The 23013-nt window shown below is 34.5% G+C and overlaps 4 protein-coding genes across 5 annotated transcripts in view; 1 reads left to right on the plus strand and 3 right to left on the minus strand.

Moving 5' to 3' along the window:
- On the plus strand, positions 197-6396 carry LOC105156863 (pumilio homolog 24). Its single transcript, XM_011073109.2, has 17 exons — positions 197-540; positions 966-1019; positions 1507-1568; positions 1706-1787; positions 1907-2030; positions 2164-2247; positions 2568-2682; positions 3004-3154; positions 3269-3382; positions 3522-3593; positions 3773-3823; positions 3911-3961; positions 4192-4299; positions 4408-4554; positions 4813-4887; positions 5525-5772; positions 5854-6396. Exons 1-17 carry the CDS (start codon positions 271-273, stop codon positions 5969-5971), a joined length of 1926 nt encoding a protein of 641 aa, XP_011071411.1. The 5' UTR covers positions 197-270; the 3' UTR covers positions 5972-6396.
- On the minus strand, positions 6445-7743 carry LOC105156864 (dnaJ homolog subfamily C member 21). Its single transcript, XM_011073110.2, has 4 exons — positions 7522-7743; positions 7371-7422; positions 7219-7286; positions 6445-6929 (listed from the first exon to the last, which is right to left on the minus strand). Exons 1-4 carry the CDS (start codon positions 7666-7668, stop codon positions 6471-6473), a joined length of 726 nt encoding a protein of 241 aa, XP_011071412.2. The 5' UTR covers positions 7669-7743; the 3' UTR covers positions 6445-6470.
- On the minus strand, positions 9902-13019 carry LOC105156865. Its single transcript, XM_011073111.2, has 8 exons — positions 12628-13019; positions 12136-12266; positions 11369-11446; positions 11240-11284; positions 11110-11154; positions 10966-11017; positions 10549-10645; positions 9902-10323 (listed from the first exon to the last, which is right to left on the minus strand). The coding sequence occupies exons 1-8, from the start codon at positions 12959-12961 to the stop codon at positions 10158-10160; spliced, it is 948 nt and encodes a 315-aa protein (XP_011071413.1). The 5' UTR covers positions 12962-13019; the 3' UTR covers positions 9902-10157.
- The window catches only part of LOC105156866 (phospholipase D zeta 1), a 13312-nt gene continuing 8039 nt past the window's right edge, over positions 17741-23013 (minus strand). Inside the window, exons 11-20 of one of the 2 annotated variants that reach the window (XM_011073113.2) lie at positions 22765-22921; positions 22152-22682; positions 21403-21513; positions 20532-20678; positions 20253-20450; positions 19613-19714; positions 18965-19096; positions 18767-18832; positions 18461-18522; positions 17741-18385 (exon numbers count right to left, since the gene is read on the minus strand). In XM_011073113.2, the coding sequence (XP_011071415.1) occupies positions 18136-18385; positions 18461-18522; positions 18767-18832; positions 18965-19096; positions 19613-19714; positions 20253-20450; positions 20532-20678; positions 21403-21513; positions 22152-22682; positions 22765-22921 (1756 nt within the window). In that variant the 3' untranslated portion in view covers positions 17741-18135. Of the gene's footprint in view, positions 18386-18460; positions 18523-18766; positions 18833-18964; positions 19097-19123; positions 19532-19612; positions 19715-20252; positions 20451-20531; positions 20679-21402; positions 21514-22151; positions 22683-22764; positions 22922-23013 lie in introns of those variants that run through there. The other variant, XM_020692736.1, reaches the window with a different exon arrangement.

A 23013-nucleotide genomic window follows, 5' to 3' on the forward strand; every position in this document is an offset into this window, starting at 1 on the left:
GTATATCTCTATTATGTCATAAAACCATTTTCTTTAGTATGGGCCCTACTACACATCATTAGGCCCGCCTTATATGGGCCCATTGCTTGGGAAGGCCTGTATTAAATGGGCCCATTTCTTGAGAAGACCTGCTTAATATGATAATATCTCAGCCCACAGCCAAAACCCTCGTAAAACCCCTAAAATAGAAGCCCACTGACAAAACAGAGAGCTATACAGCGTTGTTCTTCAGACTGTTGCACCTCGAACAAGCAGCTGCAAGCTTCATCAATGGCGGCGCAGCCCCAGAAAAAGACCAGCCAATCGAACAAGAGGAAGAGAGTCCCCAACCAGAAGTCCGAGGGTGCAACCGCAGTTACCAAGAAACCGAAATTCGCGTCAAATCCTAAGAAACTTAAGCCAAATTCGAACAATGTTCAAAGTAAAGACGGGACAGAAAAGCCATTCAAAATTAAAGGACCTAAAAAGGACCACCAGAAGCCGAGTGTGAAGAAGGATGGAGTGGAGGACTCCAAGAAACTAAGTCGTTTGCGCTCAAAGGTTCGATTTTTTTTCCTTCTTTTCCCCCCTTTTTCAGAGTGGGGATGTTGGTTTTTTCTGTATGGGGTGTGAGGTTTTGGTGGAGCTGTTAATATTAGTTGGGTGTAACACTTTTATGTTATGTGTTATTAGCTGCGAGTTGTAGCTTTGGCTCAGGTGTTCTGTCTTTGCACCTCAGCGATGTATGAGTTTGAGTATGTTGGGGCTTAGTTTCAATCTCGTGAAGCAAGACTTAGCCCTGGGCATTATTTGAGAATGAGGGATTAGGAAAATCCTCCACGTTGATTTTGCATATATTATGGAAATGACGAGTTTGAGCAAGATTTTGCTACCAGTATAAGTTACAACTGCTACGTGCTGTAGGGAATGGTGTAGTAGGAAATACTAACATTTCTTTTGTTACTCAATTGATTTATTTTTCCCAGGAACTAGCTGAAGCAAGGAAAAAGAAGAGGAAGAAGCATTACTCACTGGAACAAGTCAGTCTTACACTTTTGACCTACTCTTTCCGGTTCTGCTTTTCTGTTGCAATCTACTATCTCATTCATGGTCTGATCAAGTATGCCAAAGCTAAAAAAGTAATGGTGATTTGTGCTATGCCAATTTCCTAATAAACGAATGGTCATTTCTGCTGTTTGCACTGAGTAAAATTTCTTTTGTATTTTCATGGTGAAGAATTGCATGTGACAACTTTAAAGGCAATTGTTGTTGTTCATCTAATTAGGCATGCTTTTATGCAGATCTTATTATGTGATATTTAACCATTTATACAGCATAGCTCTAACACTTCTATGTGTCATTCATTCATATTGGTCCCTTTGCTTTGAGTTTGCATTAATACAGATCAGTTATCTGATTTTGTCATGCACTTGTGCTTCTGCTTTCTTGGGATTTCTTTGAGTCCCTTTTGCTAAGTTATTTCCTGACCCTGCCCTATGTACCACCTCTTTTACTTATTTTTACTAGGAGCTGGCATTGCTTTGGGAGAAGATGAGATGTCGAAATATTGCAAAAGAAGATAGATCAAAGTATGCTATTTTGTTGTGAATTTTACTAGTAAAATTCTAGCCCCATGGACTTCTTTGCACTTCGATCCATTTAATTAGAAGAAAAAGGCACTTGATGAGTTCCAGTTTTAACATAATTTGTATGTCTTAATTGTAAGGTTGGTAAGTGAAGCACTGCAAAAGATGAAGGGGAAGATTTCTGAAATTGCAAGCTCTCACGTTTCATCTCGCGTTCTTCAGGTTTCCACATCTGCACCTCCAATATATGTCCACCTACCATCATTGCCTTCTGATCTTTTTCGAATTTTTGAAGTTCCTCTGTTTATGGTAATAAATTGATTTGCTGTTTGGGGATGCAGACTTGCGTTAAACATTGTACACAAGATGAAAGAAATGCTGTGTTCATGGAGCTTCGTCCACATTTTATTGCTCTTGCAAGCAATACTTATGCAGTTCATCTTGTTACAAAGATGTTAGATCATGGTACCTTTTACCTGGAAAATCTCTCAATGTGATCTTTGAGATTGAACACCCTACCCCCTCCACTTTGGAGGTTTAGTTATGGCTGTGTTAATCTTGTTTCTCAAATCAGTCCTTTATTTGTATTCTTTTTCAGCACCCAAAGAACAGCTAGCAGAATTTATTTCATCGCTCCATGGTCATGTCGCTTCTCTTCTTCGACATATGGTTGGCTCTGTAGGTATGATGGCACAACTTTAAATTTCAATAATAGCCCTGTAGTTCAGTCTACAGCAAGCTGGTTAACAGAATCTGCATTGTAGTTACATCACCTTGAGACATGAACTTCAGGATCCATGTAAAAAACTGATTCAAATGTGTCAAATCTTGGTTAATTGGTTGATTTTGGTTTACTAATAGCTTTGAAGAACTTAAGCCTGTGTATGCACTGTGTTGTTATAGTTATCCAAAGTGCAAGATTCGTTCTTGCTTTACATTGTAAATGTTTTACGTTGCTTGTGTTAGCAGGATTGCTTAAATGTATATAACATGCTTTTGCAGTTATTGAACATGCGTATAACCTGGGGAATGCTACTCAGAAGCAAGCTCTTCTTATGGAACTATATTCGCCGGAGCTTCAGTTATTTAAGGATTTGGTTGCAATGAAAGAGAACCGGTAATGCATTCACTTTAATATTGTGAAGTGTGTGCATCGAGATATCACTATAGTCAAATACAACGTTTCTTTCTGAACCCTGCAAGTTTTTTATTGGTGAGCGATGAAAGAATATAAGAGGGTAGTCCATTGACTTAAAATCAAATTTAAAATTCAGTTGCATGTCCTACCACATGTCTTTACGGCATTGATTGGATGTCTGAACCCTGAGAATCTGAGATGAATCAGACATGATGAGTATGTTGAAATTTCTTGATAATTCTGGATTCCTGCTTTTGGCTTGCTGTGTGCCTGGTTCACAATAGACTAATTCCATCACAGATTAGAAGATGTAATTTCCAAGTTGCAGTTGCAAAAGTCATCAGTTTTACGTCACATGACATCCGTACTCCAACCAATTCTAGAGAAAGGGATATTGGACCATTCCATTGTACACAGAGCATTAATGGAATATTTAAACATCGCAGATCAGGTACTATTTATGTTCATGGACTCTTTCTATTTCTTTGTACTCCAGCTGCCTGAAACTTTAAGAATTCCTGTGTGTCTAATCCTTTCTGTCTATCTAAATCTATTTTTTTTTAAGTCTTCTGCCGCAGATGTTATTCAACAGCTCTCAGGTTCGTTTCTTGTTCGGATGATCCACACCAAGGATGGATCCAGGCTCGGTATGCTCTGTATCAGGCATGGGAGTGCAAAGGTTCACCACCAATTCACAAGAAGTTTACAATAGACACAATCATTTTGATTTAGTTATACTTTGTCTCTTGTATTTGGGATATTTTGGTCTGATTTTTTCAATTGTTCTCAAACTTCCATTACATGCTATATTCTTTTAGGAGCGAAAGAAAATTATCAAAGGCATCAAAGGCCATGTTGACAAAATAGCTAAAGACAAGTTTGGGAGTATGGTATGACTTTGCCAGTTATTGACTCATTGCTTCTTCATTCCACTTTGCTTTCATGGGCTTAAATATAAACTTGATGATAGCTTTTTATTTTAAGGCGGCTAAATCAGGAAAAAGGATATAGTGGTCAGACTTTTTGTGTTTAGCTGACTTTCTGGCTCTCTGATCAATGACTATTTCAGGTACTTGTCTGCATTTTTTCAGTTGTTGATGATACAAAACTTGTGTCAAAGGTCTGGTTCCTCATATTTTAGGCTTTGGGCAAATTTTTCCTACTCCAAATATGATCCCTTCTGAGCATTCTATTCACATTCTTGCAGGTTATAATCCGTGAGCTTGAAGGGAACTTGAAAGAGCTTCTTTTGGATCAGGTTGGTTAGTAATGTAACTAGTGGCTATCCTTTTTGGAGTTCCTAATAGAGAATGCAGTTCATGCTTGGTTGTAATGTTGTTGAAATTTCAAAACAATTTTGTTTTGGTCTCAGATAGTTTTACGTCTATTTAAACTCTGTTCCACATGCATAAAATTATCTCTGTAGTGGACATATGAGGGCGGAAAATTGCTTGGACCTAATCATATGATATTGTTTTCTTGATGCAGAATGGAAGGCGCCCTTTCCTGCAGCTTCTGCATCCTAATTGTGCACGATATTTCAGTCCTGATGATTTAACATCTTTAAGCCTACCTATTCCATCCCTGAAAAATAAGGCAACATCCTCTTCTTTTTCCTCTTTGTCCTTGGGTGTCATTATAGAATTTGAACTGCCTCTGGGGATGATGACAAGTTGAACAAGGTATTTCCGTTCTTTATTTCAGGGTGAGTCAGATGGTGGTGAAACTGTTGAAGAAGATAAGGATGGTGAAGGTGATCATTCCAATGCAAGTATACAACTAAATGAGGGTGGTAAGAAGGATTCTTTTAAGCGGAGACAGGAGTTGCTCGTCAACAGTGGGCTTGCCGAGGTTTGTACTTTATGCTGTTGCTTTCTGGGAACCTTACATTTTGTCCTCTGTGGGTGTGAGTGTTCTTGTGCTCTTTACTCGTCCCCTCTTTGTTTTGGTCTTTTTAATAAGTTTTCCATGTCAAATTTTACAATGAACATTTTTTCCCCTTTAGGTTTATGGAAAACAAGCTTTGTAGTGCTGCTTTACAATTTAATGTGATTGTTGATAATGTAATGTTGTTTCCAGTCTTAATTGTTTAAAATGTCATTTTGGCAGAAACTTATTGATGCATGTGGTGAAATGGCAGAAGGTTTGCTAAGATCTAAATACGGGAAAGAGGTCATATATGAGGTAGTGTCTTCTCATTTTCAAATTTTAATGTAATATATGTAACGTCACCAAATTCTGTTAGTTAATTTGATGACTCATACAATATAAACCACTGCCTGGTGGTGGCAAATTGTCCGCATTTGAGAATGAAACCAGCCAATTCCTTGTTAATTCTATTTCCTGAATTTGATGAACGTCCTTGTTCTGCATCTTACCAGTTGATTTGAGCTACAACAAGTTGACATGCTAGTGGTCTTTCCTTGAGCTGTTTAAATCACGCCTCTGCATTTTTTTCATTAGCTTTGGTCTTTTGTTATCTAAAAATTGATCAAACTGCATAAAAAAGAAGAGCCTTTTCTTGTCCTTTTTTTCTCAATGGTATTTTGTAGGGCCATCTCAACAACTTTGTTAACCTGTGTTACGACCATCTTTTGGGTGGAAAAGGAGGAAATAACTGTTAATGAGAGAGCTCGAAATGTCACTATTCTAAGTAGCAAATCAAGGTGCCTGATCCAGTAAAATTTGTAGCATTGATGTGCCCAAATCTTGTTCTTTGTATTACAAATGTCAACATGGATATTTTGGATTATTCACCAGAATGACTTGATTAGTTTGGTAGCCTGTGGATTATTGAGTTGTATAGTGGAAGCATGTGTAGGTTGCTACTGGAGGTTCTGATCGTATACTACGTCCTGCTTTGGATGAAAAGTTGGGCAAGTTTCATGAAGCAATAGCATCTATTGCTGCCCAGCCTAAGCCAGATGAACCCGAGGAAGAGCATATTTTGGAGCACTTTCACTCAAGTAGGACCATCAGGAAACTTATTCTTGACTGCCCGGAATTTGCTTCTACCCTATGGGAAAAAGCTTTGAAAGGAAAATGTGCAGTCTGGGTGAAAGGTCACAGGTTAGAGTCATTGATTAACGTTTCCCTGTTACCATTTCTGAGTTTGAGTTATGTAATTTTCTCATATCATCATCTCTTCAGTTCGAAGGTAATTAGTGCATTCTTGGAAACCTCAAACTCGGCGGTAAAGGAGTTGGCAAAAGAAGAATTGCAGCCCTTCATTGAGAAAGGCGATCTGAGTTTACCTGTAGCTCAATGAGTCCATCTGAAACGACTAAATCAACGACAGTCCACCTGATGACTAAATCAGCAGCAGGGAATAACAAGGAAACATATCCCTCAGGAAGCATGAAATCGCTGGCTTAGCTGATGACATGCATTGAAGTTTACCTGCTGAGGCCATATTCTGGGCCATCTTCTGCCCCGTCAAATGAGTTGTCTTCGTTCCGTGTGCTTGGAGAAGAAAAATTTTGGAGCTTAAGCTGTGATTGTTGATGGAACAGTGTTTTATTCTACTTTATGCATATGTGAAATATGTTAACTGTTAATCTTAAGAACGCATAAGGAATTGCTTTCTCTTCTAGTTTTTATGAGTTACATGAATGTTAAGAAGTTACAAGACAATCAAGTAACCTAGGATCTGATGGTGCCATGTAAGATGGAAGTTATGTGGAAAATGTTAAAGAAAATATACGGAACATGCAATGTTTATTGGTTTCTTGCATAGCACATTTAGACAAAAAGAGTGTTCTTTCCGGTCAGTACTGAAAGATCTGACAGCTGTTCTTGGCTGTATTCTGCATGCATCTGTTTCCTATCATTAACCCAGCCCTTAAATCTTCCAGCTGCTTGTGATTGATTGTTCTGTGGTGAGGATACCCCTTGTACTGATAGTTCGATGGGTTGAACACCGGCAATTCTTTTTCTCTTGTTGCATTGATGTTGGGAGAATCTTTTCTTGATGTTATAGCATTGGTTTTCAGACATTTTTCTATGATTGTTGCCTCCTCTTTGAGTTTGGTGCGAAGCTCCTTGATACGCCTATTAATTTGACTGAATCTCAACGGCTCTTTATATGGTGTTTGGATCTTTACATTTGTATGTCTGAGGAGTTCACTGTTGGTACGAGGAATTGTGTTGCACTCAGAGCAGGAAATGGTCTTCCTCTCTAAATCAAATGCTGCTCTTCTTCCATTATCGGATAAACAGTAATATGCCTGTCATGGCAAAGAGATGCTGTAACAACCTAAAAGTCGTAAAGACACACAGATTGTCTCCCTCTCTGTCTCTCCCACACACACATATGTATATATATGTATTGAATAAACAGAAACAGCCTGAGGATTGATTTCTATCATCGATATCGACATACATATGTTTCCAAAGCAAGCAGAAGAGTTTGACAGTTGATTTCTGATATCTGAACATTGATTCTTGAACAATTCCCAGACACATAAAAAAGGAACATCAATTTTTAACATAAACATAAGCTCTAAGGAAACCCACCTCAGACACAAGTTTGAATGCAGTTTCAGCCTTTGAGTGCTTGTTTTTATCAGGATGAAGCTGCAAAGCTATATGAAATCAAGCAAAAAACCATCTAAGCTTCTAAAAACATTCATGACCGCAACATTCAAAATCATGCCATTACTCCTTACCTAGCTTATGATACTGCTTCCTTATCCCATCTACATCTGCATTTTCATTAACCTACGAAAAAGAACGTAAAAATCGAAAACATACCACATCCCAATAAAGGAAAAAGAAAAATAGCAAAAAAATCGACATCAAGAACGTCGAAAAACATACTCTGAGCACAAGGTACCAGTTGATAAACGGTGGCTTGTTCCTACGAGAGTGGTGAAATTTTGCACAGGCACTTGCACGAGCCAAGAGCTCACAAATCTCTGTAGCTAACTGGGATTTTTCTTGTTCATTTCCAACTATCATGCCCATTGAGCAAGATGAAAAAAGAGTAAAATGTAACAATGTGAAAGGAAATGAGCATATAATGGATGGTAAATGTTATGAATGTATGTAAAGAATAGAGCTGTTTTTATTAAATTTTGAATAAATGTATCCATTTAAGGAGTCAAGTGGAGCAGTTAAGAAAAAAGAGCTGGATTTTATGGATTTTTTTAAATCTTGAAATCCTTTTTTTTTTTAATTTACTTTTTATTTGTAAAATGGATTGCAAATTGAAATCTCAAATGTGGTCTTGAAAATCTGGAATTTACAAATTTATCCCATTTGATTTAAATAAATTATTATTATTATTTTGATAGTCCTTGCTATGCTAGTTAGTCTATGTAAAATGTGATTTCCAATGAAATTTTAAATTGACTATTAATTTGTCTTGCTCGTTTGAGTTCAAACCTAGCAGCCTCAATAGCTTTGGAATTTGTACGAAAATTTGTGCACAATTACATTGACTATTACTATTATAATCCTGATAATAGAACTTGAATAACTCAATTCATGTATTATAATTCCTTGGAAAGTCAAACTTGAAATAAATAATAATACTCTAATTCTCTTGTATTTATAGTAAAATCCTGATTTATTATTATTATTTTTTTGAAACCTTATAAGTAGATATTTCTAACCAAATATTTATATGGAACTCCTCCCCATTAAGGTAATAATGTGATACAATTAAGTTATTAATACTAAATTGTCATTCTAAGAATAACATTATAAAAATACACAAAATATGTATATATATATATATAGATATTGTTCCTTTTAATTTAAATTTTTTTAATGGGATTCAAAAGGGACAGAGGAATAACATTGTAATTTTTCACACCTAAAAGGGAATTCTCCGAAGTGCCCTTTCACAATATTAAAATACAACCTTTACCTTATTTACTCTCTCATTAAAGTAGCTCATTTCTGCTTCAATAGGCTGTACTCTGCAATATTTAAACAAGTGTGATGTTGCACGTGAAAGTTTCAAATATTTCCACCTTTTTTTGCTAGGAATCATTTCATTTAAACAAACACATTAGTCTGAATTTTCTATTTCAAATCGATGTGTTTAATTATCATAAATTAGATTTTCTCAAGACAGACAACGTACTACGTTAAATATGTTTTTGGATATTGTAGTCCATGTCAAAATCCTTATTAGTGTAGTATAAAATAGAGACTTTTTTTTTTTTTGAAAAAAAATATAACTAAGATAATTTTCTTGGTTCTTATTCAGATAAGTTGATGCTAAATGCATATCAACGTTGTAATAATGCATGGTCTAAGATCTGGATGGAAGCTGTAGGAAACAATTCTGAAATCAACACAAATAGCTCTAGAGGTGTTGGACCCTACGATGAAGCTAATGAAGTTGTTTGATGGTCGTATAAGAATTGTAACATTAGTAATGAGGTGTTGTTTATAGGTCTGAGTCAATGATGCAATACCCGTTATGCCACATGTCCTATCATCAATGACCATAATTTTAGGATGTTGGGTCCAACGGGTTGGCCCGTTCCAAATAAAAAACCACGGATCATAATATGATGTTGATATTGTGGTATTTCTCAACTAAGGAAGGATTTTACCCACAGTTGATTAGTGTAAATTACATTGACACTTTTTATGGTTAGATTAAAATACACAAATACCCTCTTATCTTTTGTAAAATTATAAATATGCCTCTTAAGGTTATAGTTGTAATTACAAACAAACTCCTTATTCAAAACTAAAGCTTACACATACTCCCCTTGAAAAATATTACACTAATACCCCTCGAAAGGTGTATTTATAATTTCGCAAATAACATGAGGTGTTTGTATGTTTTGGTTTAATCTCAAAGGTTTCTATTGTAATTTACCCTTATATCTATCAGTTAAAAAAGCATGTTCCTGCAGATGAAATTTCTGCTACTTCTCATTTCCCAGAGGCTTTTTGAAATATATGTAATATGGCTAGAGAATATGTAGTTGGAGTAGTTGCAACTTTCACATACATTTACCAACCAAAGCACTGCTTTGGATGATGAGAAGATCTACAAAGCCAGGCCAACAATGGAAGAAGCATGGAACAATCCAAGAGCACTTATCACTGTTTACCTTCAGAACATAATACATAAATTTCCCCAAAGTTTAGTTCTGAAATCTTGGAAGACCGAGGAAAAGAATAACTGTACAGAGTATTAGTCTTGGTGGATACTTAAATAGGCTGGAAAAGATGAGAAACAGAGCTGGGTAAGCAAGTCTTTTCAACAGTTGATACAATCCTATATATTCTGCTGAGATGTTCACAAAGGGTGAACTCAGACAGACTTATCAGTCAACCTAGTTGCAAGAATCATGATATTTTATGCTAAATCTGGTCCAATCTGAAGCTATGAAAATGAAGAGATTAATGATCTTCAAGTTTCTCATTTTGCCCAAGAGTATGTTGAGCATAGAGTTGTACCAAGTACGTTTAAGAGTAAGTTCGTATCAACCACCATAACGGTATTTTAGCTCTTCCGGAGGCTCCTCTTCCATTATACCTGAACCTGTAGTAGCTAAGTACTCGCGGATGGTTGTCTTACGATCTCCAAGAAATGTATGATCGAGGAAGTTGTCGTAGGCCGTTTCACTAAGGTTCTTTGCTGCCAATACGCTGCGAATAGTTTCATATTTGTCATGATATGAGTGGTGGGAATGGCATTACTAGCCAAGTAAGTTGCATACCGGTGCTTTGTTTTCGCTAATATAAGGAAAATGGGGAAAGTGACCAAGCAAGGTGGAGATGTGTAAGGGACAATTGGGAGATAAATAATCAATTGCCAGTAGAGGAAATTTTTTATAAGTAGAAAAACCCTATATATGTAATTTCAGCACTTACCAATGCCGCAGATAAACACGACATGGTAGGATATCATCCACCCAAATTTTGTCAACGCCATAACGTCCATAACGTTGAAAGAAGATTTCTTTACTTCCTGCCACCAAATGTCCAGAAAATTAGTAAAACGGGCAAAGTGCTTGTACATCGATAATGTCAAGCTGATCCTTAAATGTTCAACTTTTAGTGGGTTCCAATATCAGATAAAACTTTTAAAGTCCTTGTCTTGGTAATACGATCATCGTTTATCCTTTGACATTAGAGGTTTTAGTGAACAAGAACCTTGATTAGAGATTTAGAATAAATCTCACACAAAGATAATAAAGGTGGAATATCTTTGCAGGCCATTTGATCCCAACATGACAAATAACCAGATACAAAATATTATTACTATGCTTGTGAGAATCAGAAAATAACCTTTACATCTGTTCAGAAAGTACTCTTCATCACTATAACGTGCACATAGTACCTGCATCAATGCCCGTTGGAAGTCTGTCACGAAACCATGAATGAGAGAGTTATGCCATAGACAAAAAAGGAAAATAGTCTTGTCTTGCTCACCGATGGAGTTGTGTAAAGCAACCCATTAAATGTTTCTGGTATCACCTAAAGATACAAAGTTCACATTATAACCATGTCAAGCAAAGACTAAATTGAAGGTATAAAAATAACTCATAAAGATGCGACTCACTGCCAAAAACCGGAATTCATGCTCCCTTTCAATAAAAGATGGTATCTGAATTTAAAGGCAAAACCCAGGTTAAGATCCATTTCTCAAACTCAAATTTGAATTATGAGAGCAAAGCAAATGATCTTATACCTCAGATCTCTGTATCTCAAAAGTGGTAACTACAAGAGTTTCATTTTCACAAGGTTCCACACTCAAGCTCGATATCTCCTGCTAGGTAATTAAGTATTGCATCAGTGACTAAACATAATAATAGCTCTTTTTGTTGCACGACTATGTCTCTGAGCTTGAGGTTTGAATAAAGAAAGAAGAAAGACATGCGCTAAATATAACTAATCAAACACAATTTCCAGAAGCCTTATCTAGTTTTTGTCTCCTTTCATAATTCCAATAGAAAGTCCCAAGTCTAATTACCAAAGGCATAAATAGCAGAAACCCATCAATTAACTGTTTTCTTCCATCTTCCGCCACTACAGGTACAAATATAAACATCGGGTTCTATACTCGCAAATTCACAAATATTTCAGCCGAAATTGACCCTTTAAACAAGTAATCAGATTAATATTAGAAGGCAAGCACACATCACCAAGTATGCATAACAAACTCACAACCTATAATTTACATGTTAACACACATAATTCAGCCAAAACTATGTCTTAAGCACAATAGATTAGCTTGATATATTTATGCATGTTTAACTTCTAATCAAGCCTTCAACGATCAAAGTAGGTAATAACACAAAGATAAATGCCCAAGTTTTCCTCTTCTAGTTACACACATACACACACACACATATGTGAACATCCTTTCAGTATAAATCATAAAATAAGTTACTTCAGACAAAACAAAAGCAGTTTATATTTTTTTAAAAAAAAAAAAAAAAAAACAGAAAAAAGCACCTTGGTTTCAGGCTTAGCTATGCCTCTCTCGAAGAAAATAGGAGCAACATGAGCAAACACTCTCCGAAATCCATTCAATTTGGCGACTCTAAAGTTTATCAAATCCGGAAACGTACTCCTTGCACTCCTCTCTGCAAACCATAATTATACCCCGAAAAGAAAAAAAATTAAATGAGCGATCAAAACATTTAACCATAATTATACCCCGAAAAGAAAAAAAAAATTAAAAGAGCGATAAAAAATTAAACTGTAGGATTGATATAAAGCTGCTCCAAAAGCAACCTCATCAACTCCTAACAAGTTAACTCCAAGCAATTGAATTCTGATAAAAATGCAACCAAAAGCTAATAGAAAACAAAAAAATATCATCAGCACTTCAAAGTTCAAAAGCAAACCACTTCCAACAAGGTGATTTTCTCCTTTTTGCACGTCTTTTCTTTTCTTTATTTTTTGAATTTCGAACGGATGGGGATAGGCTACAATCGCACTCACCAGAGAGAAGAGAACCAAAGCCGCATATAGAAACTAGCCCGTCAGGGGAGACGATCCGATCGAAATCGGAGTCATCTTTGAGCTCGAAAGGCAATGTATCGGGGGGAAGCGGGGGGAGAGGCGTCGGCTGCTGAAGCGAATCGCCGATTGACATAGCTGAGGTACGGCGGCGGGATTGGGGAGCGGCGAGCGGAGGAGGAGATATTAAAGGACGGGGGCACGTGAACGACACGTGAGAAAAGAAAACGCGAGACGCACGTGGAAGAAATGGGAAATGAGGAAGCAGTGAAGCTGAGCTCACAGTCACAGTCACAGTCACAGTCGCGGGCGCCATAATGAGAAACACTCAACACCAAACCTGCTACTGCTACTGCTACACTCTCTTCTACACTCAACTAATTTTCCACATGTCTATAATATACCCACAAAATATATCAAAATTATAATTCAAATCAAGTTTGGTCCGACGCTAATTATATCACAATATCGTCATATAATTGAAGTACAATTTAAAAAAAATAATCAATTATATTATAAATATATCACACGTACTCTGTAATTGATTTGCATCAATCCAACCTTATTTGGTTATATATTTTGCCAACTATACATATACTTAGCTATTGAAGTATACTTAACTTGACCTCTTGATATAATTTAATTTTTTTAATTCTTTTATTTAATTATATGAATAGAAAAAAAATAAAATAAATAATTGATTAGACAGATACTTTTAAATAAGAATAATTACACTGTTCTTTCCTGGAGTTTGATGTAACTACAAGTAAACACTTTGTAATTTGAGAAATTATATTTAGTATTTTTAACTTTTGTTTTCGTCCAAAAAATAGTTTCTTCCGCTTGTCAAAATTCATGAAATTTGCTGATACTAGCAAAACAAAATTGAATAAAAATTTATAATTACCGCGATTGGTTTACTACTGACTAATTATGGGTCAAATAAATCTTTTCTAACCAAACCACTCTTATAATAGCGAAAATGTATCTCCTCACACGCTAATGGATGTATATGAGTAGTTCGATTAAAAAAAATTTGTTCAACATATAATAAGTCGGTCGGGAGTAAATATAGATAAAAAGGGTTACTCTGATCTCTTACACTTAATAAATAATAATAGATATATATTTATTATTTTTAGCATATATTAAATGTGCCTTATAATAATAAAACATAATCAATATAATAAAAATATGATTATTATAAATTTGAATATGAAATAATACTAAAAAAAAATTACTATTGGTTACAATATTACTGATTATAGCTAAAAATTATGGTAAACGACTACTATTAACTACGGTTAATTAAAATTGATGTAAGAACTATGAAAAAATTATTTGTCACGGCTAAGAGCAATGGTCAAAACATTTGCCTTAACTTTTAGTCACCCTCTCAAAAATCACAACCAACAATCGTCGTAAGACCGTAGTCAATAACTATTTGCTACGACTACTTATTATTAACAAGGACAATTAACCATAAGTTGTTAAATGTTATAATTGTTGTAGATACATCCACAAATTAATATCACGTGCGTATATTATATTATATTCATACTTTAATATTTTTGACCGATAGATTAGACATGTCTTATACGATAAAAACATAGACTACATAATAAGAAAAATATCAAAAGTAAAAGCATCATAAAAGTTTGATTATGCAATAATTTATATCACGATTTATTATTAATTATGTTACATCATTTTTATATATTTTTTATATATGTACATAAAGTTGGTATTTTTTTTTTTTGAGAATAATATCGTTCTGTTTTACATAAATAATTAAATTATATCTTTTTATTAAATTTTTTGAACCTAATTAACACAATTAGAGGATGTTTGACTGAATTTATAAACTTTTCAAAATATCTTATAAGATGTTTGAGATACTATAGGCCAGATTCTTTTTGAAAAACCAGATACTTTGGATCTTATAAATTCTCCATTTCTTTCAAATTTGATGTAATTACACATAGATCCCTTATGATTAGGAAATTACATCTAGCACTCTTGATATTTGCTTTCGTATAACAAATAAGTTTTTCGTCATCAAAATTCATTGAATTTGCTGATATTAACAAAAAGAACTGAATAAAAATTTATATTTACCCTTGGTTGACGTATAACTGACTTATTGCAGGTCACATAACTTTTTCAAACTAAACTACACTTAAAAATGTGAAGATATACATCATCTCATGCATTACGCGTAACTATGTATGAGGGTAATTTGATCATAAAAAATTTATTTGACCTGCTATAAGTAAGCAATAAGTCAATTAGTGGTAAATGTATATTTTTCTTTAATTCTTTTGTTAATATAAGCAAATTTGATGAATTTTGACTTATCGATGAACTAATTTGTTAGACAAAAGCAAATTTTATGGGTGCTAAACTTTAGGGGATGAGAGTGTAATTATAAAAAAGAAAGAATTAACTTCATCGAACTTTTTTTAAAACATCTTATAAACTCTCTAATCATAATTTTCCATAAATAAAATCAACTCATAATTTTGTTAGTTTTTCACTTTTACATTTCATATAATTGACGTTTTTCCTCGAAAACAAAATTATTTATTTAAATAATTTTAAATTCTAATAGTTTTATAGTTTTTTCAATCATTATTACAGTATGAAAAACTTATTATGCAATACATTGTAACATCTTATTTATTCAAATATTTTAAAATTTTGTTTTTTTAAAAATAAAATTAAATATTTTGAACTATTAAAATATCTTATAAAATGCATAAACTTATAAAAATATTTCAAATAAATTTAAACAAATAAGTCTTCCGTTAATCAAAATTCACTAAATTTATTGATATTAATAAAAAAATTAAAAAAAATCTAATATTTACCCCTGATTGACTTATTATTAACTTATTGCAGGTTAAACATTTTTTTCGAACTAAACTACCCTTATAACGGTGGAGATATACCTCTCACATGCATTAAAACATGAAGACATATGGGGGTAGTTTGATCATAAATTAATTTATTTAACCTGTTGTAAGTCATAATAAGTCAATTGAGGGTAAATATAGATTTTTTGTTGCTATGAGCAAATTTAGTTAATTCGGGCTAACGAGGGACTTATTTATTAGACGGAAGCAAATATCAGAAGTACTAGATATAATTTTTCAAATTACATGAGGTTTAATGAGTAATTATACCAAACTTCAAGTAGGAGAATATAATAATTCCTTTTAATTAAGCAAGAATAATAATTTGAATAATTTTATCTTAAAGAGTAGTGGTTGGAAAACTATTGTCCATAAAGTATTGTCATTTGGATTTGATTTTTTCTTCCAAAAATTTAAACTAGAAAAAGGGGAATATTAGGTAGTAGGTACGCCACCAAAAGATGTTGAATGCTACAAACCAAACAACTGCTTTATTGACTCCAATTTTTCTTTTTTTCAGCGTTACCTCGATTGAACCAATACATCATTATATTAAAAATAATTATAAATAATAAATTACATTAATTCTCGATTCAACCAGTCATTAATACAAGTTACATTAACACTCACGTAATATAAGATGAATACTCACATAAAGTCAGATAAAAATACTTACACATCTGATGAAACTCAAATTCATAACTTCAAATGCGACTTGAATTGGAAGATTTGATTGGTTGGTATATGAGGAAATATGTGAGACGCCACACATGTTTTTGGGTTGGTTGGGTGGAATGTTAATAGGAGGTGTGGTTCACCAGAATTTCCATCTCCACCTTTTTCACTTTTATCCCAACTACAGATTTCTCAATTTTTGACTATTTACTTCTTTAAGAAAAATGGTAACGTCGTTGATGACATTTGCATTTCATCATGTCTTTTGATTTTAATTATAAATTAGGGTATATTAGAATTATTTTTTTTTAAATTTGATATAATTATAAATATTTTTTTGTTATTTGAAATATTATAAATACTCTCAAATGTCCCCTTAAGTTTAAGTTCCGTGGAACAGTGAGCTTTAAGTTTCGTCCAAATATTGCAGTAAACTATTCAAAATACCCTTTTGGATTATGAATTATAACTTTATAGATTTGTTTTAGAATTTTACCAAATATTTTTGTTAACTAATATTCATAATAATTCTTCCATTCTATCAGTTTTTTTTTTTCTCAAACTTTTTATTTTTTTCTAAAAAAAATCAGAAAGAATAAAATAATAATTTTTACCTCACCGTCTAAGAAACACATAATTATTTTGCATTTAAAAGGGTATTTATAATTTTTCAAACAACAACGGGATATTTATAATTATACAAACATTAAGGACGGTAACTGTAATTAACCCATTAAGTAATTAATTTTTAATTTTTTTAAAATAATGTGGTTTGATTCGTAGCATTAGTTTCTTTTTTCTTTATGAAACCTCTCAATTTCATACTGAACATTTTACTATTCTTAACTGATATTGTCACTCCAACGTCTAAAAATATAATTGCACAACAATATTAATTAAGACAATTACTCTAAAATAATTAGACAAATTTTAAGAAACTAATGTGCATAAAATAAAACAATCTAATCCTTACACAACATTGACTGCTCATTTGATATCTACTACAGAAAGAAAGCAAATGTAGATGCAGCATAAAGCTGTGTGAATAGCACCAAACAGTATGAATCATCATATCTCACCCATACAATATAAATCTTATGAATTAAAGTCTTGTTTCTAACACGAGTTAATAAAAATTAAAAACTTTTCTGAAACACAACAAAAATAATTATAAAATTAAAGAAACATATGTCTTTTAATTCAAGCATATCTTCTTTAGTTATGTATCAAATAGTTATGCGTGACACAAGAATTTAATATTTGTAGCTCAAAGTGTGAAATAAATGTTTCGCTAAAAGATTAGGAAAAATAAAAAGTTTCCTAAGAAACTCAAAGATTTAGTAGGAAATTAAGAAAAATGGATTGTTTCGAAGGAAACTAAGATATATTTGAAACTATCATCTTTTTTCGTTTCCATAAAATAAAAAATGAAAACTCTTCCATAGTTTCGATGGAAACGTATGGAAATTTTAAACGTGATAAATTCCTCGGCATGATTCATAATGTTTGATATTTTTCAACACCACTTTATATATATATAAAAGGAAAGATCCCATGAAAGTAGAAAACTAATCCATGCTCCCCCAAATAAACACCATTCACACAAACTTAGAAAGTGGAAAAGGGGAAGAGAATTAAGAAACTACAAAAAAGTGGAGATGTTTTGATAAAATTTTGAGATCAAAATGTACACAAAGAATAAGCTGTCCCCGGATGCTTAAACAAGAAAACGTACCATTATTACAGCTCCCAAATACATCAGTTGAGGCCTTTATTCGCCGTGGGCAAAATTCTTGCTCTTGATGTGTGCTGCGTCTCCAATACAGCAATCGTCATGCATTGAGTAGAAAAATCTCCAATTACCAGAGTACATCAATCGTTTCCACAGATGGCCGATCAATTAATGAAAAACTTGGGGTGATGCATAGTATTCGCTTTCGTTGAATACAGGTCTTAAATCTTCTCTGCACATAAACTCCAAAGGGAACGAAACGAGATGTCCCTTTACGGATTTTAATCTTTCCATAGGATCCGTGCCTGTAACCTCTCCGTCTTTGAAGAGTTCAAGCTTGTTTGGAGCTATTCCTAAATCAGTAGTGGTGTGCCCAATTTTTTCCCTCCAGAAGCTCATGCATTGTCGGAGTGCAACTCTGAAAGTGCCCGTATGAATTAAGCAATGGACACTGGGGCGTTGGAAAACAAGTGAAGTGCTAACTTAGACATACCTTGTATGTATCAGATCATTTGGTATACAAGAAAAGACGTCTTGGTATATCATCGTATTTGTCTGTCATTAACACAATTGAACCAGGATCAGTTAAACTGCTACATAAAAAATTTAAAATCCACGTACAAACACACTAATAACCAAAACTATGAAGGAAGAACCCCAACCCCCAAACGGAGAAAAGATAGAGAACAACATATAGACAACTCTATTTCTCAATAATCTCACTGGAATTTCAAGGGAAAAAGACCAATCTTCATAGCAAGTTTTTGTTAGGACTACAGCTGCATAACATAATCCTCACCTTGGCAGTCGCCATCCATAGATCCTTGTAGGTTGAATCAATCACCGGATCTCTTATTTTATTAACCTAAAATAATAGAAAACACTCTGTCAAAGCATGACAAAAGAATTCATTTCAATTCATTTCTCTAGCGCAGCTTAGCCATCTTTTCTCAACTCTTCAACCACTATATTAGCTTTCTGAAAGGACGAAATTAACCTCTGTGGAATGAAGACCAATGTGTTCCGACCAGAGCGAAAGGCGAAGACTCAATGCAAATTTTCCAGCTTTCCATGGCTTGCCACCTATCCTTGAATCAACAAATTCTTTGTCCTCAATCAGTACTCCTATCTGAAAACAAAATCCAGTTACAACCAGAAAAAGGCAGTACAGATCTTTGATGCTGGAAAATATTAGATGTTCATGTGAAGATCAAAATCAAAATAACCACAAGCCTCATGACCATATTGAAAGACACGTAACCAAAACTTAGGGTCAGATAAGATTACAAATCGAATAAAATATCCATTGGTTGTAATTCAAAAAATGCTGTGACAATTCACAAAAGTACAAACTCTCCTACTAAAAACTATTTCCCGCATAAATGCCTTCGACATTTTAATATAAGACAAGGAACTCAGCATAAAGAAAAGGCAAAACATAAACACAACATAAATCAAGATATGGATAGTAAGCGGAGTCCAAGTTGCTCGACCAGTCTCATTGTCAGGTAATGGAAACTCCATCCACAATTGGAGAGCTCATCGCAGGAATTGCTATGCATTCCTAGATTGGCAGAAGCAATGTACTTTTATTGTGTAAAAATAAGTAGTAATGAAGAAGTTTCAGTAAGAATTTAGATCATACCTCAGAATCCCTAGATCCAAGCAAACTTCTGTCATTAATATTAGCAGAGCCAATCAATGTTGTACGGTCATCAACAATCATAATCTTGCTATGAACATAAACCTGAGGAAACATACTAACATCAACATCTAAATGAATATTCATTCATCCTCAGCCAAGGTTGACAAAGGACCAAATGCCAAGCAACTTATATCTTTCTCTATTTTCCATTATCCGTTCTCTCTTTTTCCCTTTTTGCTTTTGTGTTGTGTGCATGTGTGTGTGTTGGTCCTGTTGGAGGTGGGGGTGGGGGTGGGGTCCTCCTCACATCACAACCAAACAAACAGTTAGCAATCATTCAATTTTATAATCCTGTAAACTGCCACAAGAAACTATCTTTTCTCACTAAACAGCCAAGGAGTTCCGTAAAGAAACTATCATCCAAGCCACATAAACTCAAAAATATTCCTTTGGAGCAGATAATAAAACAAATGTTTCTCATGGAAAATACTCCACTCCTAATGGAAAGTTTACTAAGGTATACATAAAAGTTGTTGAAATTTAAAACTACTGGAGATGCGGAACAAAAGAACTGCTATAATTCAAGAACTGGATATCTTTGAACTGGTACACATAGGTTGCCAAAAAGAAATGCATGTACCTGACTAGAAGCAACAGGACCACCATCAAAAAGTCTACCGTAAGCTCTCAGACCATAAAAGGATATGTAATCATGCACTCTAGGGCCAACAAGGTGACACAGATTATGCAGTATTGAATTATGTCCTCTGCATATTGTCCGATACTGCCAATGCATAATGGCTCTCACAGATGCAGCACCAGAATCATCCACACCACCCTATTAAAGTTTACCAGGATAAAACATGAACAGAACTATCTGCAATGGAAAATAAATACAGCCCAGAAAGAATGTTAGTACCTGAAAACCTGGAAGAAGTGGTATGACAATAATAACCCTGAAACACTTCTTCTCATTGTGAGCTCGCATAATACGCCTATACAATGCTTCTAAAACACGATTTTGAATAATTTCATCACCTGACAGACCAGAGATGAAAAATTGATTCTGGAAAAAAGTTCAGCAAAAACATGTCAGAAAAAGTGATCTTCAATGTTCTGAGAACTTCTGATGCAACAGAACTATGAAAACAACAAAACCAATAGATATTTCATTCCAAACCCATACAAATAGTTATTCTATCATATGGCTGAATGTTGGGAAAGCAACAAGTTTATTTTATGTACTTTCGTATACCATCTTATCATGTATCTTTCACAAACCACCTTTACAATTCACAGCCTTCTCTCTCACCAAGAGAAAGTACATGGATCATATCCTACCCCATTGGTGTTTGCTGCCTAATTTAAAACTTCTTTAGGACTTACTGAACAAGGTATCTTGTTCGTATGTTCCTTCACAATCTTTCTTCTGTCTTTAGGTTGATCTTAAATAGACAAAATCATTCTGCTAGAATAAGTGAGAAGGTCAATCTTGTCCCATAGGGTGGAAGAAAAACTTATCGTTTTTGTAAGGGAGTATGGGATTTAGATTGTAGAAAAGACCAAAATATAAACCAATGTATGAAACATTCAGACTGAAAAAAATCACGTGGTAAGTATTTGATTAAGGAGGAAATTCGAAATGTAAGAATAGAACAATTTTAAGCTTCTCCTATGCCAGTGAATGCAGTGTAAGTTTGTGAATTCTTTTTTCCAATGAAATGCGAAAAATTGCTAAATTGAGATTACTTTAAAGAAAACAGACCACACTTCTCCAAAAGATTACAGACCTCAATGTATACATAATGTTCTGCTCTGTCAATAAGCGAACAGTAAGCACTGTGAATACTTTCTTCAATCTGGCTTGTACCAGCAGACCACTGGCTGACACTCCTTATAATCTGAGAACCACAAGTCATCCATGACTATGATAAGAGAAGATCTAAAATTGCACATACAGCACATCAATCATCATAACACCTTTGCTGAAGTAACAAAATTTAAGCACCGGAAAAGAATCCATAAACACATCAATCTCACAAACCATAAAGAATCCACAAGTTGATACTGAGAATTTGCAATTATACAGGGAGGAAGCAGGTTCATAAGCCTGTAGACATAAGATTTAGCAAACAGACCTTTGGCCACTCAGTAAACCCCTAAACTTTCCCCTAGTTATGGGTAAGTGAGATGTTGATTCAACAAGTATGCGCCTAATCAGTGACTGGAAGAACCTTCTCATTATGAAGCAGAAACTCATAGAGAACATGCCAAAAGTTCCTTTAGGAAATCCACAGAATATGGTGGAGTTACTAGCATGAAAACCTTCATATTCTTCGACTAATATATGCACTTCCTGTGCAAACTAGCAGCAGAGAGAATGCGTCTTCATAAATAGCATGACTGAAGGCTTAAATCAAAGTCCAGGCTATAAGTACATATTAGATAAAAGAATGCGGACTACCTACTCAGGGACTTGAAAGAGAATAGCAGATTGTCACATCAAAATGCTCAAGGTAATGCAGGAGACAGAATTCACCTGACAGCGACAAGGTAGTCGAGGGCCGACTTGTCCAATTTCATCAGCTGAAACAACTTGAGCACCTCGTTCCTGTGTTTCCCACCACTCCTTTTCATTAACTTCTGAATCAGGCTGCATGAAATGGTAAGACAAGTCACTCTGAAGATCAAAGGTGTCAAGATCATCCACAAACCCCCTCATGGGCATATCTGGGATTATTGGTTCAACTTTGCATTTACGGAAACAGAAACCAGTCCTGCTAGGCCTGCTTGGCTGACCATCAAAATCATGCAGTGTGTTAAATGCATTTAATTTTGGTTCTATCTTTACAGCATCTGGCCCATCAGCCTCTTGAGGCATAAGCAACGGGACATCTTGAAATGATGATGGAGAGGGTAAACGGTCATTTCTTCTGGTGTCTTTATGATTGCTCAAGTTATTTTCCTCAACAAACTCTATTGCTTTGCTTTTACCCATGTAATGAGGAATAACCATGTGCTGCTGAGGCAAGAGCAGTGGAATTGTTTGCTCATTTGCAGCCTTATTTCTCTGGAAGATCATAAAAGAAAAGTAAATCACAAGAAATTCCTACAGTCGAAATATATGTCTTCCAGCAAGAAAAGCATTCAACCTTTGCATAGTTCCATCGCTGTACAAAATGCCGGGCTACATCACGGCAAGGTGGCCCCCAAAGGGCACAGTGGACATCATGCCAAGGCATGCGTGGGAACTTCTGTCGATCCAATTCATCCTTCATCGTGTCTTCCCACGAATTCGGTTCTGATTCCCTGAGATTTAGTATTATGTCAAGAAGTTTGCATTAGTTTATAATGAAGAAATTCAATAACAAATCTGACAATGCAAATGGCAGACCAGAAAA

The sequence above is a fragment of the Sesamum indicum genome, linkage group LG3 (assembly GCF_000512975.1).
Source record: "Sesamum indicum cultivar Zhongzhi No. 13 linkage group LG3, S_indicum_v1.0, whole genome shotgun sequence".
Taxonomy (NCBI): domain Eukaryota; kingdom Viridiplantae; phylum Streptophyta; class Magnoliopsida; order Lamiales; family Pedaliaceae; genus Sesamum; species Sesamum indicum.